Source organism: Acartia tonsa, chromosome 11 (genome assembly GCF_053477335.1).
Source record: "Acartia tonsa isolate MP-2025a chromosome 11, ASM5347733v1, whole genome shotgun sequence".
In the NCBI taxonomy this organism is placed as follows: domain Eukaryota; kingdom Metazoa; phylum Arthropoda; class Copepoda; order Calanoida; family Acartiidae; genus Acartia; species Acartia tonsa.
This window is the reverse complement of record NC_137270.1, coordinates 28472798-28489767: the sequence shown is the minus strand read 5'-3', so window position 1 is coordinate 28489767 and position 16970 is coordinate 28472798. Positions and strand designations below refer to the sequence as shown.

At 29.7% G+C, this 16970-nt stretch overlaps 1 protein-coding gene across 1 annotated transcript in view; it reads left to right on the top strand.

The window, feature by feature from the left end:
* Window positions 1–16970, top strand: part of LOC145332726 (fasciclin-2-like) — a 110672-nt gene that overhangs the window by 5210 nt on the left and 88492 nt on the right. Inside the window, exons 2-7 of the mRNA XM_080177772.1 lie at window positions 4504–4536; window positions 10270–10334; window positions 10702–10809; window positions 11966–12006; window positions 14381–14404; window positions 16811–16872. Coding sequence (XP_080033898.1) covers window positions 4504–4536; window positions 10270–10334; window positions 10702–10809; window positions 11966–12006; window positions 14381–14404; window positions 16811–16872 — 333 coding nt within the window. The remainder of the gene's footprint in view (window positions 1–4503; window positions 4537–10269; window positions 10335–10701; window positions 10810–11965; window positions 12007–14380; window positions 14405–16810; window positions 16873–16970) is intronic.

The window sequence follows — 16970 nt, the reverse complement described above, 5'->3', positions numbered from 1 at the left end:
AATGCGAGTGCTTTTCCACAATGTCCCTGTCTAGCATTGAAGAACCTCCCCACTTAATTTTGTTGAAGGGGGAGGGGGGGGGGGGTAGTTTTTTTCTCTATGCCTAACCCTATAAATATAGGAGCTGAACCCAACAGGGCTACCTAGTATATAATACTACCTAAACTAACCTGACTTAAAGTAACTAACAAACGAAATAGTACCCCAATCCTTGCATGTTATTTGGAAGCAGCTTATAGTTCCTTATAAAAAATAACGTCAAAATAAATCACCAACCATAGGCCAGTATACATTTTACCATTGGTCAATATAGTTGTATACTGTCCTGTCATTTGTAATGTAATTTTTTATTTTATAAACTATAAGCTGCTTACTTATTTATTTGAAAAATGCGGCTGTTGAGCCCACTTATTTACACATCTCGATTCTTGACACTTTTCTAATCAATCAATATTTTATGAGTCTTTTACATTTCTATTTCATATTCTGTCGATAATACAAAGTAGAACAATGTCAGTCCCTATATCAAAGCCTGAGATTGTTTTATTTGTAGAAAAGATTTTAAACTTAAGAAAAACATCAATGAAAACATCCAGATACAATGGTCTCGGAAGGTTTTTGATAATGCAAAGACTATTCGAAGGTTTCGTTTATATCTTATAAAATTAAAGTGAAATGGATTAGGGACTGTTGAGTGATTAAAAGTACCTTTTCCTTGTTATACTTTATATGTGCTAAAAAACGTCATACTTTCTGAACAATTATATTATATTATGAAAATATGAATCAGAACATATACAAGTGCAAGGTCAAGTGTATTTGGGCATTATTTATAAATCAAATTATGCATTATACAAGGTGGGGCAATACATGACTAAAATATGCTATCGTGGATCTTTGGTGGCTAAAATCTTAATGCTCGTTAGTGTTGGTTTGGACGAAGCCCAATCTGTACAACTTTTGATTCCTGTGACGTCATATTCTCCATCTCTTTCCCACTTCTCCTATCATCTCCCTCGTTTTTTGACGTCCAAGAAATTAAAAGTGGTGCAAAGTGGTTCAGATTGGGCTTCGTCATGGTTTGTGTAGATATGTAAAATCATGAGTCTAGAAATCCTTCTATGATTATAATTATTTTACAGGAAAAAATAATTCCTTGACCCCAAAAACCTAAATTTGCCCCAATGTGTAATGACGTAAGTACTCTTAACATAATATTCATTTATTTTATGATTGTAGGAGTAAAAAAAGTAACCCATTTTTTACACCTACAATAGGACAGTCACGTACAAGAAATACAATTAAATAATCTTTAAATATAAATACTAGCTTTAAAAAGCAAATTTTTAAAACTGATATTTAAGGAAAACCTTATTTACTAATACATCTTTTTCTAAAAAACCGTGGATTTGTATTTTATTTCTAATTATTAAGAACATCATTCTCTTTGAATGATTAAATACATATGTAATATTATTAAATAAATAAAGAAATGAGAGTAAGAAAAAAAACTCGATTACTACTTATCAAATCAAAGCTTTATCTCAATTCTACAGTCAATAGTAACATTTAATCATATAAGATTTGCTTTACATATTTGCATCTAAATTTACTGTGATTATGTAATACAGTTCCTTTTAAAACATTCACCTTATACTTCTTTTCATATGTATTATGAATGATAATACAATATTGCTATAAACCTTAAACATTTTTAAAAGTAGATTTTAAGTTGTAATTATTGTTCTATAAGTTGTTCTTTAATTGCATTTGTGAAAAAATATTAATTTTCCAGTGCTATTTAGGATTACCATTTCTCATGAGAATTTAACTCTCATGTTTGTCGGTCATTCTGCAACGGGAAATGTGATAAACTTTTGAAACTTTAGTGAAAATTTACCTACAATATAATCATCTTCCATATTTAAAAAAAATATTTTACAGTTTTGTTCCAACACCAAATACAACCTTTACACCTTGTCGAGAGAACCAATATTTAGTGTTTTTACAATCTAGTGAAATAAAATAATATTAAAAATATATTTTGCCATGGTCAAGATATAATAATGGATGTAGAATATACGTAAACATTTAGATTTGCAATTTCCCCTTGTTTATCCAGTATTATAGGGGGATGGAATAAAGGAGGGGAATGGGGGAGAAAGCTTTTTAGCTCGCTACAGAGTTTACTATATTATAGAACTCGAAAATCTGGTGTAAGATCTAAATAATAATAAATCTAATGATATAAACTAATATCGACTAGTAAAATAGTATAAAAATTTGTTACAGTGTGAGATGGTGCATATATTTGTTAGATTTTCTTTTTGAAATTTGTTTGTTGGTAATTTCCTTTTTAATTCTTTTGTTAATTATAAATTTACTAAACCAAAGCCAGTCTGACCCTAAGGTTTTTTTTGTTGTCGAATACAGCTGTGTATTCATATCAAAGAAATATGTGAATTTTGCTATTTAAAGCAAACTTTCCTTTGAAGTTTTGAATAAACATAAAATATTCAGAAATATATTGGTTTAGACATAAACATCATTTTCCTTTACAACATCTAGACAGTATTACATATATAAGGCCAGATTTTATTATATACCTACATTACACATCAGTGGTGATGCTACTTTTTCATCGGTTTGACTGTCTTTTGCTCTTATCCGTACTTTATGTCACTTAGGCCAGATTTTATTATATGTACACATTGCATAAACATAATTCCTACCCCCTCCCCACCAAAAAAAAATAAGTTAAAAGTAAAATTTTAGGTCGTGGATTAACCTCACTCCTCTATCATCTCTGCAATTCGCCTAAAATATTTTTCCATGTTAGCTTTTGTCTTAACATCCTCTTATATTATTACACCTTAATATTTTTTGTTTCCGGGCAAAGCTATTTCTTTCTCAAATATTCTTCTTCTTAATAGTCAAATTTTCTCAACTTCATCTTCCATTTTTTTGTATTTTGTAGCTTTTTCTTACTTTCACTTTTTATTTTCATAGAATTCAGAAATACAAAATGGATGGAAACATCTGAAACCATTTTTCCTTATAAGTATCAAGATATCCATGAATGTAGGGTTGTAAATGAATGATTAATACATATTTATCAAAAATTTGTAAAATAATAATTGTACATTTTTTTTATGGTGTTGGAAAGATAAGTGAGAAGTAAAACTAAATTTCTATACTGAAGAAACCCTCTAATAAATAAATAAATATATGTAACCGCCAAGAAATGCACTAAAGATATCAATCATTGTAGTTAGCATTATATGTTTTATATGTGCATATATTTGGACATTTTCTTACATATTAGTACACCATTTTTATATTTGTAGCTTACATATGTGATAGCTGCATCTGAGCAAAGCAGCTAGGGCTTTTTGGGTTGTATTCAAATATCCTAGGCATTTTCTCTTTGACCTGAAAAACCTAAAAACCCTCAGAGCATCCCTAAAATTTGAGAACTGAGAAATTAGGGATTGCTGTTTTATAGATTTTGATAAACATACAGACAGAATATAAACAGCATTTTTTTCTGGCGGGGAGATGTTGAGTTTTTTAAGTATATATTTTCTAGAAAGCTAACTTTATCCTAAAGAATTCAAATATTCAAAGGTAACTTTGTCTTGTGCTTCACACTACAATAGGAGTTAAATTCTTACACGATATAATTTAGACAATTAATTTTTATGCGAACAAAAGGAAAAAATTTTCTACCAAAATCTGTACACAATTTTAAACAATAACATGACTCGGTTGTACTTCCACTTTTATTTCTATTCTTTTATAGCATTCAAAGTTAAGTTTGTTTTAATTAAGATTTGTATTAAACACGATTTTAAAGTCAAATTGTCATTCATTATGACTATTGAATGCAATGGTCAAAAAAACATAAATTTGAGGAGTGTTATTCAGCCTGTCTTCTTATCTATTTATATAATGTCTATATATTTATATAATGTCTATATATTTATATATTTATCTATCTATCTAATCAATGAAATATGTATCCATCTACTGTCTATTGTTACATTTATTCAATAGTATTTTTTTGCTTCACTATCCTATCTATAAACCTTTTATTTGTAGATCTTACAAGAAAAAGCATGTAATAAAGCTACTCGAAGAGTATTAACTGACGATGGATTGTCAGTGAAGTTTTATAAACATTTTTACAACAAATTAAAGTTTTGAGCTCAGAAACCTAACCTTAACTTTTTAAGAAAATAGATTAAAAATATTGGAGGGATGGTTAGTTTTTTCTCTTTATGCCCTTACACTTTGGATACCAAATACATCTATAAACTCACATTTTAAAATTATTTAAAAAAGGGGAAGGAGGTTCTGTCCTTGCAAGACACTTTAAGGGAAACTAATTACAAATCTACAAGCACTTACGCTTATAACCAGCATCCCAGCAAAACAGACATACAGACACACACACACACATCTCTTCTTTTATATTAGGACTAATAAATGTTTTATTTTCAGGTCTAACAATAGTCGGAGTTTCTGGCTCATCAGGAATATATTTCTCAACAGACAACCCATTGTTAATCCAAACACGGACTAGGGGATAGAGCAATAGAAAATAAATGAATTCTTGTATATGCATAGAACTATTCTTTTATACAGATTAATAAAGTTAAGGTTAAGAAAGGGTTGAAGATTAACTACGACGATACTTTTCAAATTCATAATTTCAAAGGTCCGTCCTTCCGTCCGTTAGACACCGATAGGGGGAAATGTGACTTTCTCAGCTGCTATTAAAGAAGGCCGACACCTTTTGACAAGATTCAAATTATTTAGGAGAATAATTAACTAAAAAACATCCATGGCATTCAAGATGCTTCTTTTTACATATTTCCCTTTGGTGTTTTTGGTCCAATTTCAAACTTTTTTGGGATGACAGTATCAAAATAAATTTCTGAGCACCCAGCCTTCATTGAGATACAGATGAGATATCAGAAAAGATTAATATTTGTTATAAAATCTGTTATAAAATATTGTTTTTAAAATGCTGACTGTACCTTACCTGTTAGTTGAAACAAAAAGTATGTCTGTCTGGTTATTCATATAGATCCTAATATAATACATAATATATATTTTTTATTTCTTTCTAATTTGAGACTTTTCCTGTAACAAAAAGCAGTCTTCTTAATTTTATTTTAATGCAATATATTCTAAAAAACAAGGTTACTTTTTAGGAATTTTCAATAAACCTACATCAAATACTGAATAATAATAGTAAATTTTAAAAAAGTAAATGTACTTGAAATCAATTTCTTGGAGTTTTTAAAATCTATAACAGTTTTTTCTTATGATAATTTTCATTGCATGATTTTCATTTCAAATACTACGAAATCAAAGACTGTCCTTTGAATTTTAGTAAAAAGCATGTCTGTCTGGTTATTCTACTAATACAAAAACCTGACATAATATCTATTAAGTTGGTATTAAGTTTTCACTACCTGTAGATTTCGCTAATACAGGGAGAGGTCAATGATGTTAATGGGATAATTTTGTTCACATATTTTCTGTAAAGTTGTGTGTTACCGTTTAGCCAAATGCGCTTATAAAGTCAAACTGTTCTGAATTATGCCCACTTATATATTTATACACATCTGGTCATAATTAAGAACAGTTTGATTTTATACGCGCATTTGACTAAACGGTAACACGCAACTTTACGGAAAATACGCGAAAAAAGCTTCATTTATGTACCTTGATGGTTACAGGCTGTTTTATTTGGATTTTATTCTTAGGATGGTTTTGGGCTATTTTTCTGCCAATTCTATACCCTTTTACAGATCCCATATTAAATAGATATATTTATATATACAGTTTTCCTTTCATTGTTTGATTGTTTGCTAACTTTTCTCAGTAGTTTGAGGTTATTAATAATTCAAAGTAAGAAATTAGAGAGATTTCAGGATATCACAGCAAAAACAAAAAAGGTGTGTAGTGTATTTTTTGAGCTTTTTAAACTCAAGTTTTCTATAACTCGGGTCTGTATGTAATTTCTATGGGCAATATATTTGTCCAATTGTCTCATATTCATTGTAAAGCACTAATGAAACGCTTGCATTGGCTGTGTCTATTTTATTCTCATTTACTAGATATGTCACAAAAATAACATCTGCATTTATGCTTTATTTTTATGTATACCCCAGAAAGAATTCTGTCTTTTCTTCATTATTTTTTCTCTTATCTATCTTTAAGGATCTTGGACAAAGTAGCTTCGGACAAAGTAGCTTCAGGACAAAGTAGCTTCTTGACAAAGTAGCTTCAGGACATTTACTTAAGAAAAGTAGCTTCCTAAGAAAAATAGTCTCTAATATGGCCGCAGCGCTCGGCTCCCTAGCCTATAACCTAACCTAACCTATGTTAGCCTCAGAACATTTATTTAAGAAAAATATCATCAACTGATAATACATAGGTGGTTTAGAATTTCGTGGATTTGCAAAAAGTGGTTGATAGATTTTTACAATTCTTAATATTGTTTTTACAAGTTTTAATAATGTTTTTACAATTTTTTGGTTAGGTTAGATTAGGTTATAGGCTAGAGGGCCGAGCGCTGCGGCCATGACCTTTATTAACAGTGGAGGCTACTTTTCTTAGGAAGCTACTTTTTCCGGAAGCTACTTTGTCCTTAAGTTACTTTGTCCGGAAGCTACTTTGTCCTGAAGCTACTTTGTCCGAAGCTACTTTGTCCAAGATCCATCTTTAATGCATTTTTTTATGGATATGGTATTCAATGCTTTTTAAGTTTACTTGTGGTGTTTTATTTTACTTTTCCAAAAACAAAATCTTTAAATGAAATGGCTTAAAACTATCAGGGGACCTACGTAAAGATCACTGTGAAATAAAGAACCCAATCAGTTCAGCACTTATTAAGATCTTTTTATAGCTTCAGACAAAAAAGCATTACTACTTCATATTACATGATATAAAATTTTTTTTTGGTTAAATTATATTGATTAATACTTTCTATGGAAGACTTTTGTATAATTTTCAGATGTACAAATACAATTATAGAGTAGCTTAACAACTAATAATAAAGATGAAAAGTTAGTGTACTCCACAACTCCAAGTGTTAGATAACAAATTTCTTTATTACAGTTGGAAAAAGTCTGGTAATGAAATTTGTCAACTTTGTCTAGAGACTCTTCTTTAAAGTGTGTGCTTCCTAAAATATTGGGATGACTCATCGCTCTATTTCAAAATTATTTTTGCTATTAAGGGTTATAAATAGGACAACTTTTAAATTTTCTCTAGTTTTAAAGAAACCTTGGTAAAAATTATGAATAAAAACATGGGAGCATGAAAAAAAAAGTAGCGGGTTTCGTCGTATTTTCATAGTACCTTTTCTCCTATTTCTAGCCACTGTGGGGGACTCTAACCCTGCGGGGCAATCATTAACATTTACCATTTCCATGATCCATAACATATGATAACACATTTCTTTTTATATAAAACATTAATGTTTTCTTCTAGCCTTTTAAGTTTTTAAAAAAAGAAACAACTTTTCTTTCAAAATGGTAAAATATGAATATTTCAAATATTACAATATATTTTATCCCACAGTTAAATGAAATTATTAAATGTATCAGATGTTGCAAAATTAAAATATTATTGGGGCATTCTTAGACTTTACTTGCAGATAGCTTCCCCAAAGTAAAAATTGTATTGTTTATTTTAAAAGTATTAATAACTATATACCTGGTGTGGTATATGATGAGTATCATACTATTATGGCAATATTTTAGTTTTCATTCCAGTGTTTCTGCAATTTAACAAAAAAATATATTCTAAATAAATAACACAACCAAGCCCATAAACATAAAGCTACTAAAATGATACAAAATTATGGACGGATAAAGTGATTATAAATAGATTAATATACATTGGTGAGGGGAAAATCATATTTTACACTATAAATCGACTTACAGTAATAGAAGGTTACATAGACATGAGGACGCACATAGGATTTATAGAGTAGTTTTTCTGAATTTTTTTTTCTCCAAATCCACTTAAATAGATATCCTACTTAAAAATTGAGACTTACACTGTAAGTTATATAGTAGGTTGTTAAGAATAGCCATTATATTTTAAGGATGATATCTTTGATTAACGAACAAATTATTTTAAAAAAATCCATTATTTGTTTCATCAAATGAACACCCACTTTCTCTATTTCTTACCCTCTTTGATGATTACATAAAATATAGAAATAAAAAGCCATTTCTAACCAAATATGAAGATGAAATATAACTTTAAGTAGCAAAGCTATTCATTAAGTCACTTTTGATGTTAGTACTGTTTTTCTGTACACAAGTTCCATAGAATAAGGAGGAATAGAAGTGAAAACCCTAAAAATTTCTGGGAAATTAGAAGAAATCTTTGACTTGCGCAGTAATGACAATAATGCTAAAGTATAAATCACAATGACTAGTTGGACAAAATTAGAAAACTTCAATTTGTATCAAAATCTAGTATTTATTTATTTACCCATAAACAGATGTATCTGACTAAGGCTAACACCTCTGATACACACCTCTTAATGAAGTGAGACAGCAATAGTTGCTTGATCGTTTTAGACAAGGATGAAAAATCACTAAACATCATGTTGTTTTAATTTTGGTAAGTATGATTGAACACATTTATAATTTTCAAGGGTCAGCTAATTGGGTACAACCCCTTCCTCCCCCCTCCCCCTCTACCACAAGTATGTATGGATGAAGTTGCAATCATGTATAAATCAGCTGTTTAAAAACATACATAAGAGCGCAACCTAGTTTTTTATAATATAAATACCGAGACCAATATTTTTGTAAATTTTCTTACATGATTAAATTTTTTAAGGCTTAAAATGCACATCAAATTCATTTTTAATCTATTGTGAATAAGGAAGAGAAAGGTGGAAGCTTGGATACAAGGCTTTTAGTAAATTATTGCAAAAGGAATTTATTTTGAATATTTTTTCAGAATAATTACTGAAATCATGTTATTTACAAACAGCCTTATAGCCGTTTTGGTCTTTCAAATGGTCCAATTTTACTTCAGGCTAGCCAGGCAGAATCTTCTACCTGGATTCTATTCTATACTTTATCTTCTTTGACAAGTTCTTATCTTATATTGGAGTATTATCATTATTCATTATTCAGAATTTCTAGGATCTAATTTTCTTTGAGACCAGCTTTCATTCGACATAATAGGGAAAATCAATTAAAACTAGTTAAACATAAAAACATATTTTCCTTCAATGCCAATTTACCATTGGTCAATTACAATGTATACTGGCCTATCATTAATCATTTGTATTGTATCATTGTATGACGTAATTTTTCATAGGCACTATGAGCTGCTTCATTTAATATGTTGATTTACAATATCAAAAAACTATCACAAATCATATCCTTTGGAAATAGGATTAAATTAAGCATCATGTCTTATTGGAAACTTACTAAGACTACTTTGTTTTGTCTAAGTTTATCGTATAATTTAATTTTTTGTTACTATATAGTCGATATAATAGTCCCTGGTAGAAAAGGGGTTAATATACAATATATTTTATTATAATGTTCATCCATAAATATGTCCATACATTTATCTGTAACATTTTGCAAAAAGGTTCAGGGTCAAATATGATTTCATTCAGTTTTTACATGCAAAGTGTGTTCTGTAAAACTAAAAATTTTACAATGCACTGTAAGGTGTCAAATTAAAGATCTTACTATTTTTGTTCATTATGGCTATTTTTTTCTCTTTTTTTGTTCCGTTTTAGTACCTTAAAACCGACTTAATTATTTTTGTAAAAAACTTAAATTACTTCAAAAATAAGAGGTCTACAAAAAAACCGATTGCATATCTGAATTCTATGGAAAATTTTACATCTCCTACGTACTAAAAGCACCGGCTAGCTATTCTAAATAAAAAGCAAAAAAGTTAAGACGCCTTCTTTACAATTTTGCTTATTATAGATTTTATATCTCTTTTATTTTCTCTTCCATAAAAAAAATATTTTACTATTATAAAGAATAATAATTGTCTGATGTTCAAAAAGAATATCTCATGAACTTTGTATCATCAGTTAAAGGCCAGAAGAATTGTAATTGACCAATGGTGAAATGTATATTGACCTAACATTGGTCATTTGTATTGTATAGCGTAATTTTATATTAGACACTATAAACTGATTTTCCCTATAAAATAACAAAGAAAATAGCTCAGCTGAAATATATATGAAATGTCCAGTTAAACTGCCATGTCTTGCTGTCAGACGAATTGCCGAGGATCCTATTTTGGTCGTTTGGTTCCAGGTAGGATTTATAGAATGAAAAAGTAAAAAAATAGGAGGAAAATTGTACATATAGAAACGGAACCAAAAAAACGGACGGGAGGGGCGGGGGTGGGGGGCAGATAGAGTTTGAATAAACAATGAATTAGGAGTGATAAACAAGAAAAAAAATGTTTAAGTTTTGTAATGAAATCACATATGACAATCTAAATATTTAATATATTTAGGTTGTTAAAGGTTTACAATCTGTACATAAAAAATATAATCATTTATTAAATGTTCGTTTAAAACTTAAATATAAAATAGATAAGTTTAAATCTAATAAGTAACAAGACGAAACAACCAAAGGAACGACAAAAAATAAAATAAGCATATTAATATTTTTTTAGGGAAACCTGACAGACCCAGTGTACAGTTTAGACAGGCGGGGAGGGGGCACGGGAACACATTGGACTGGAGATCAAACTCATTCGAGATATAAATTCAATCTTATTTTGGTAAGTGTTATATAGACCAGTTGCTACGCCCCTAGAGGCCTCTGAGGACCCATAAGGAAATGTAGGGTTTGGGAAGTCGACGATTTACTTTCAATTATATTTTTAAAAAGGAAAAGCAAACTTTGTTTTTGGTAGGTGGTTGATTTTTTTCTAGAGGCGATATCTCTGGAGGGTTGGAGATACCCTCCCACAAAATAGTTTTCAATCTTCCTTGGACCTATGAGAAGCTTCTCTGTAAAGGAGAACCATATCGGTTCTGCGGTTACCGAGATCCTTCGCTGCATTAAAAGAAAATATTACTTTATTTAATAGGATGATTAGGCATATAGAGTTATAGTTAGGTATGTATGTAGATAGGAAGAAATAATTCTGTTTAGTCAAAAAGATAGAAAAACATAAAAAATAGCTAAATAGATAGATGCACTAAATAACATTAGTGGACAGTTGTATCAAATTTGGTGAGCTTCGACCCAATCTTTTACTTTAAAACTTTTACATACAACCTAACAATATCTTTCCCTTATCTAACATAGCAGTTGTAGAAGCATACGCTAGTTGAAATTTAATTCATATAAGTAAGACTTTAGCATGGCATTTGATAAACTAATTCAATACCTAATTATTTATTTTAACAAAAATAATAATTGATAGTTTACATAAGTTGATTACCAACTGAAAATGACATTTTCGTTGCTTATTATTTTACTTAATAATTACAAAGAAAAAGATCTATGTAAGCAAATCTGCGAAATTATATTTTAAAAATCCGCGACAGTTTCTATTTGAAAATCATTCTGCTAACTAACTTGGTATCAAATTTCTAATTGGTGTATGTTAATATTTTACAAATTTTGTTGGTTTCATATGAATTTTATTTTGAATATTAAAAACCTTTAATTTAGATTTATTGTTACAATTAATAAGCGTGTATAGCCTTTGTTTCCAAGTGGATAGACTAGGGCCAGCTCAATCTTCATGTTTTGGGCTATTATCTTTAACCTTACCCTGTCTACGTATGACAGGTTTCCTTCATTGAATAACCTGTAAATATTTTCATAAATATACAATATGACGCAATCGTCCTTGTTAAAAATCTACTGCGCAACAAAAAATCTCAGAAAATGCGCTAATTCTTATAATTGCATTTGTATTTTAGGGAGCCGAGAGAGTGGGAATTCTGACAATTAATCCCCTCAGGAAAAAAACACACACAATTTTTGGTCCGTTACAAAAATCAGATATTTGGTGAAAATGCAGAAAAGCTTTATTTTTCTATATTTACACTGTTTATATTGCAGTTTAAAAAAAAAATATTAAAAATGGCAACAAACAAAGACATAAAACTTACAAAATAATAAATTAATGATGTTTTTACATTTAAGCATCTATTTAAGATCAAATACTGCCTTTTATGTCATAACTTTTTGAATTCAGCTTAAGTTTTCCAAAATACCTTCAAATTGTATGATTAATTGGAATAAAAGAGTTAGAAAAGAGTAAATTGTTTAATCTAATCTATTTTTAAAAAATCCATTTTTTTTCTATAATTTGATTAAATTTACGGATCTGGTGTGGAAAGCCCAATACATCTGACTTTAACAGTTTCTTCGCTGCTTAAAAAGTAAATAATAGTATAAAAAAGATTAAAAGCAGAGACCAGAGACCAAAACCAAAGATCAAAGTAATTTATTTTGCTTACAAACTAAGATTGGATATTTGGTTACTAGTTTTGTACTGTATGATAGGTTTTGAGGATTTATCATAGTAATTTTTCTTCTTATTAATAGTAAATCATAGCTATATTTTTTACGGACTTTGTTTGAGCAAAACATTAGATTTTGTTATGAATCTTTTTATCATAAGGTGTTATCTAAAAAGTTGCATAATCTTCTTTTTTTTTCTAAATTCGAGTAAATGTAGTATAAAAATTATGCATTTACTTGAAAGTCTTAATGATTAAAAGAAAAGTTTTCTTATTTAAATATTCCTCAGAACTGTCTAGATATAAAATATACAGGGTGGGGCAAATAAGATCGGACAAATTCTAACTTCTAAACAAATAACCATAAAATCGTCAATTTTAAAGATTTTATTGAATTTTAAAAACTGACAAGCAAAATCGCCGCCAGCCTTAATTACCGCCTCAGTCCGCCTCCTCAACCGCTGGCAAGTCCAGGTCAAAATTTACCTGTCCAAGCTGGCGTAGTTCTCCTTGATAATGGCAATGAGGGAGGTCTTTGTGGTATGGGCACGTCTATTGGTGCATGATTCAAAGTAGCACCAGGCCCAAAAGTCCATTGAATTAAGATAGGGCTGCTGGGAGGCCACATTTCCTTAGGAACGTGAGTAACCGCAGGATCCAAATTCGCCCAACTTTGAAGCTATCCTTATACACGGAGGCTCTTATTTGGACCACAGTTGAGCTAGAATGACGTTCTTTACCTTTTTAGAAATAGCATGAAGTTTCAGCTAGGGTTGTCAGCGCAACCCATAGTCTAAAATGAGTTTTAAAGTTCCATATGTGTCCCTAAAGTCAAGAACCGAGATATTTTCACTTTACAGATGGGCTGAGGTCAGATTTAGTGGGCCCTAGTCGAGAGTCCAGATTAAACTACCGGCGCATTTGGAATTTGCCTTGTTGAACATATGCGCGGTCAGCTCGTTGAACACGTCCATCTACGTCCAAAGATTTTTTTTGCTGAAAGGTTATTACCTAAGCTTTTTATAGTGTGATCATACGTCCTGATTAGTCAAGTAGTTTTAGCGCTATGGCTGTTTAAAGTTTGTCCGGTCTTATTTGCCCCACCCTGTATATCAGTTGTTACAGTAAAAATGTAACATACAGTATATATCTTACAACAATTTCTTCTGAACCAAACAGAGAAAAATTGGTCATTCAATTACATTGGCAGAACTATAAATAAATAGAAATGTCCTAGACCATTTGAGCCCATAATCATTAGTGAATTTCTGTATATTTTAAAGGGGAGAAAATAATTAATTTCAAGATAAATTTGACTGTTTTCCCCCATATTTGCCAAATAAAATAACAATTTTAAAAAGGAATTTTATACAAATGTCAAACAGTCGGACAAACAATATGATTTATAGAATATAAGTATTTTGACAGAGATTTTTTTCCCAAATTACAAAGTGAATTAGAGAGAGAGTTATTAAAAAACTTCTTAAACAACATTTACAATTTAATAAACCAATATCAAAATATCTTCAAAAATATAAACTTAATTCAAAGAGATCAAATTGAAAATATAATCAACAAAGAATATTTAAAAATAATGAGGAAATAAAGAAGCCATTCCGTCAGTAAGGACGAAGAACACTTTTAGTTTATCTTCGCTAGTACTTTTATATATTTGCAGCTTCAAATATTAGTGCAAATGACAAACAAATTATTATAATGTCAAAAGTAGATTAAAGGATTATTAATCTTTTGTCTGGTAAAAAATAAATACCGAATAGTTTACGTCTAATTCATAAAATTTTAAAGATTCTAATTTTAGTTTTTTGAAGAAAAAGTCACAAAATAAAATGTGTGTTTTTTTGTTAACAGACCAAGAGATGAGGGGCACTACAGGTAATGTCTTTAAATCTTCTTTTCTTAGTAGCAAAGCTACTATATAACTAGTAGTTTTTTTTTAACCAATGTAATCGGAACTTTAAATACTTAATCTTTAAAAATGTATAAAAATACAACTCATAAAATTCTATTATTTTATAATAAAAAGATTAACACACAAAAATAACCTGACAACATTTCTTTTAAAAAGTAACAGGAATGTACAATACAGATAATAATAGGTTATTTTTTGCATCTATTTTTAATATGTACCCAAGTAAAAGTTGATAATAAATATATTTTAAGTGGTCAAAATAACAAACTATTGCAGCATAGGTCATATAAACTGTTTTATCATTAAATTTTTAAAATCCATCAGTAATATTGAGATTGTAGTTGTTTTATGTAACTTTCAGCAGTTTAAGATAGCAACACTACCAAAAGTTAGTATTAATGAAACATATTACACTCAAAAAGTTGATTCTTTTGTATGTCTTTTTGATAACTTTTGGAGTAGTTTGCATCCTTATCTTTTTCTCACCTCTATAAATACATTTTTACCACCCAAAAGATGCATTTTCTGCAGGGATAAATGGGTTCGTAAAGAAAAGAAGGGTCTAAATATTTAAAATTAAAGTGCCTGTAAAAAATGACGTCATACTGGCCTTTCTTTGGTAAATCATAATAATGCGTCAGAATCCATCTCTTTTTAAGGGTTTCCTTTCCCACTTCTCCTCTAATCCCTACTTTTTAGACGTCATTTTTTATAAGCCCTATAAAGAACTTCTTCAAAACTTAATGAAAAAATGTCAAATTTAGCGATATATGTAAAAAACTCTTGTTTGAATTTATATGATTGACTGTTCTTTTTCAATTAAAATCTGTCCAATTATGAATATGATTTTAATTATAAAAATAAAAATTGTGCATATTTTATGTAATTTATACCCATTAATCTAAACTTCAATTGTATTTTTTTCCTTACCTTATACGGGCGGGGATGCTGTCCATGACACTCAAACGTCAGGTCCAACAACCCAGGATAACTAACGGAAGCCACATGTCTCCTTTTCTGTTCAATCACCCGTGGTATTAGGTATAGTAACACCAATTAGACAACCATCTCTTTCATTGCACAAACTTTTTTCTGAGAAGTCTTAGCTGGGCATGGTAATGAGTTGCGCCTATTTTTAGGTATTCCCCCTGCTCTTATTATTAATGTCGCGCTCCCCTACATAATAGCACGTCTTTAGTTACTACAAGCGGATGCACTACGTGTTGAGAAACGGCCACGGGTTTATTTTTTTTCCTTTAATGATTAATCCCTTTCTCTGCCATAAGGTAGACCTTGGCACACAAATTATCTGCAATCAAGAGTTCTTAAATATTTATATCTTATATGTGTATGTCTATCTATCTATCTTTCAATCTACCTATGCATTCATCTTTATGTCTGTTTTTCAATCTTAAAACTATCTTTTAATCTATATATCAGAATATATCTGTCTATACATCTATCTATCCATCTATATATCAATCTATCTACAAAATCAAAATATATCTGTCCATATATCTGAAATTCTATCAACTTACTATTTTCATGCCTAAGTGTCTCATTTGATATCAGTACTGAAAAGGACTTTTCTTTCATTAAGTAGCGAAACTGTTCATACATAGGAAAAATACAAGAAACTTTAATAAAATGAAAACTTTTACGATCTTTACGATCGCTGACTGACAGTTGAAAATTGAGACAAACGGACACTGGAAAATTAAAGAATAACTGCGGTGCCAAAAACATACACAAAAACAAGTCTACTACAACAATCCTTATTATACACCGATTGATCAAATCCCCAGAGAATTAAAGTTTTAATGCTTTTTTGTATTTATGTAATTATCTTTCATAAATGCCTTTTGATTATGTAATTTAGAAAAAAAATATATAAATGTAATGTACATATGTCTTCAATACACAAACAATTAGATCAGCAATACTAATCAGAAAGACTAAACTACATAACTTTTGTGTCATTTTTAAGGAGGTCGATACCTGTGACGTCATATACATTTCGGAAAAGAAAAAGGGAAGGGGGGAAGAAAATATCTTCAAAAGAGATGGAGAAAAGGGAATCGTATTTCTCAAAAGTGACACAAAAGTTATGTAGTTTAGTCTTTCTCATATATGACATGAATAGTCATTAATCGCAGGAATTTTTAAAAAATCAATCAATAGATCAAGATACAGTAATCGTTTTTAGTAGCGAAGCTGTTCTATAATTTGCATTGTTCGTCAGTCCGTTAGTAATGGAATGGTAAATTTCTCGGCTATGATGTGGATATCCAAATTCAATTTCTTGAGATCCTTCGCTACATACAAAAAAGCTTACTACCTTAAATAATAAAATGTATCATATATTATAGGTGTAGAGTGGACTATCAAGAAACACCTTCAGTTAGCTCAAATATTCATCTAACTACTATAGGTAGGAATTTTAATATCAACTTATTCTCTCTATCCATAAACTCACAAATCCATCAATCAATACCATGTTTATCAATCTATCTAATTCAATGATTACCA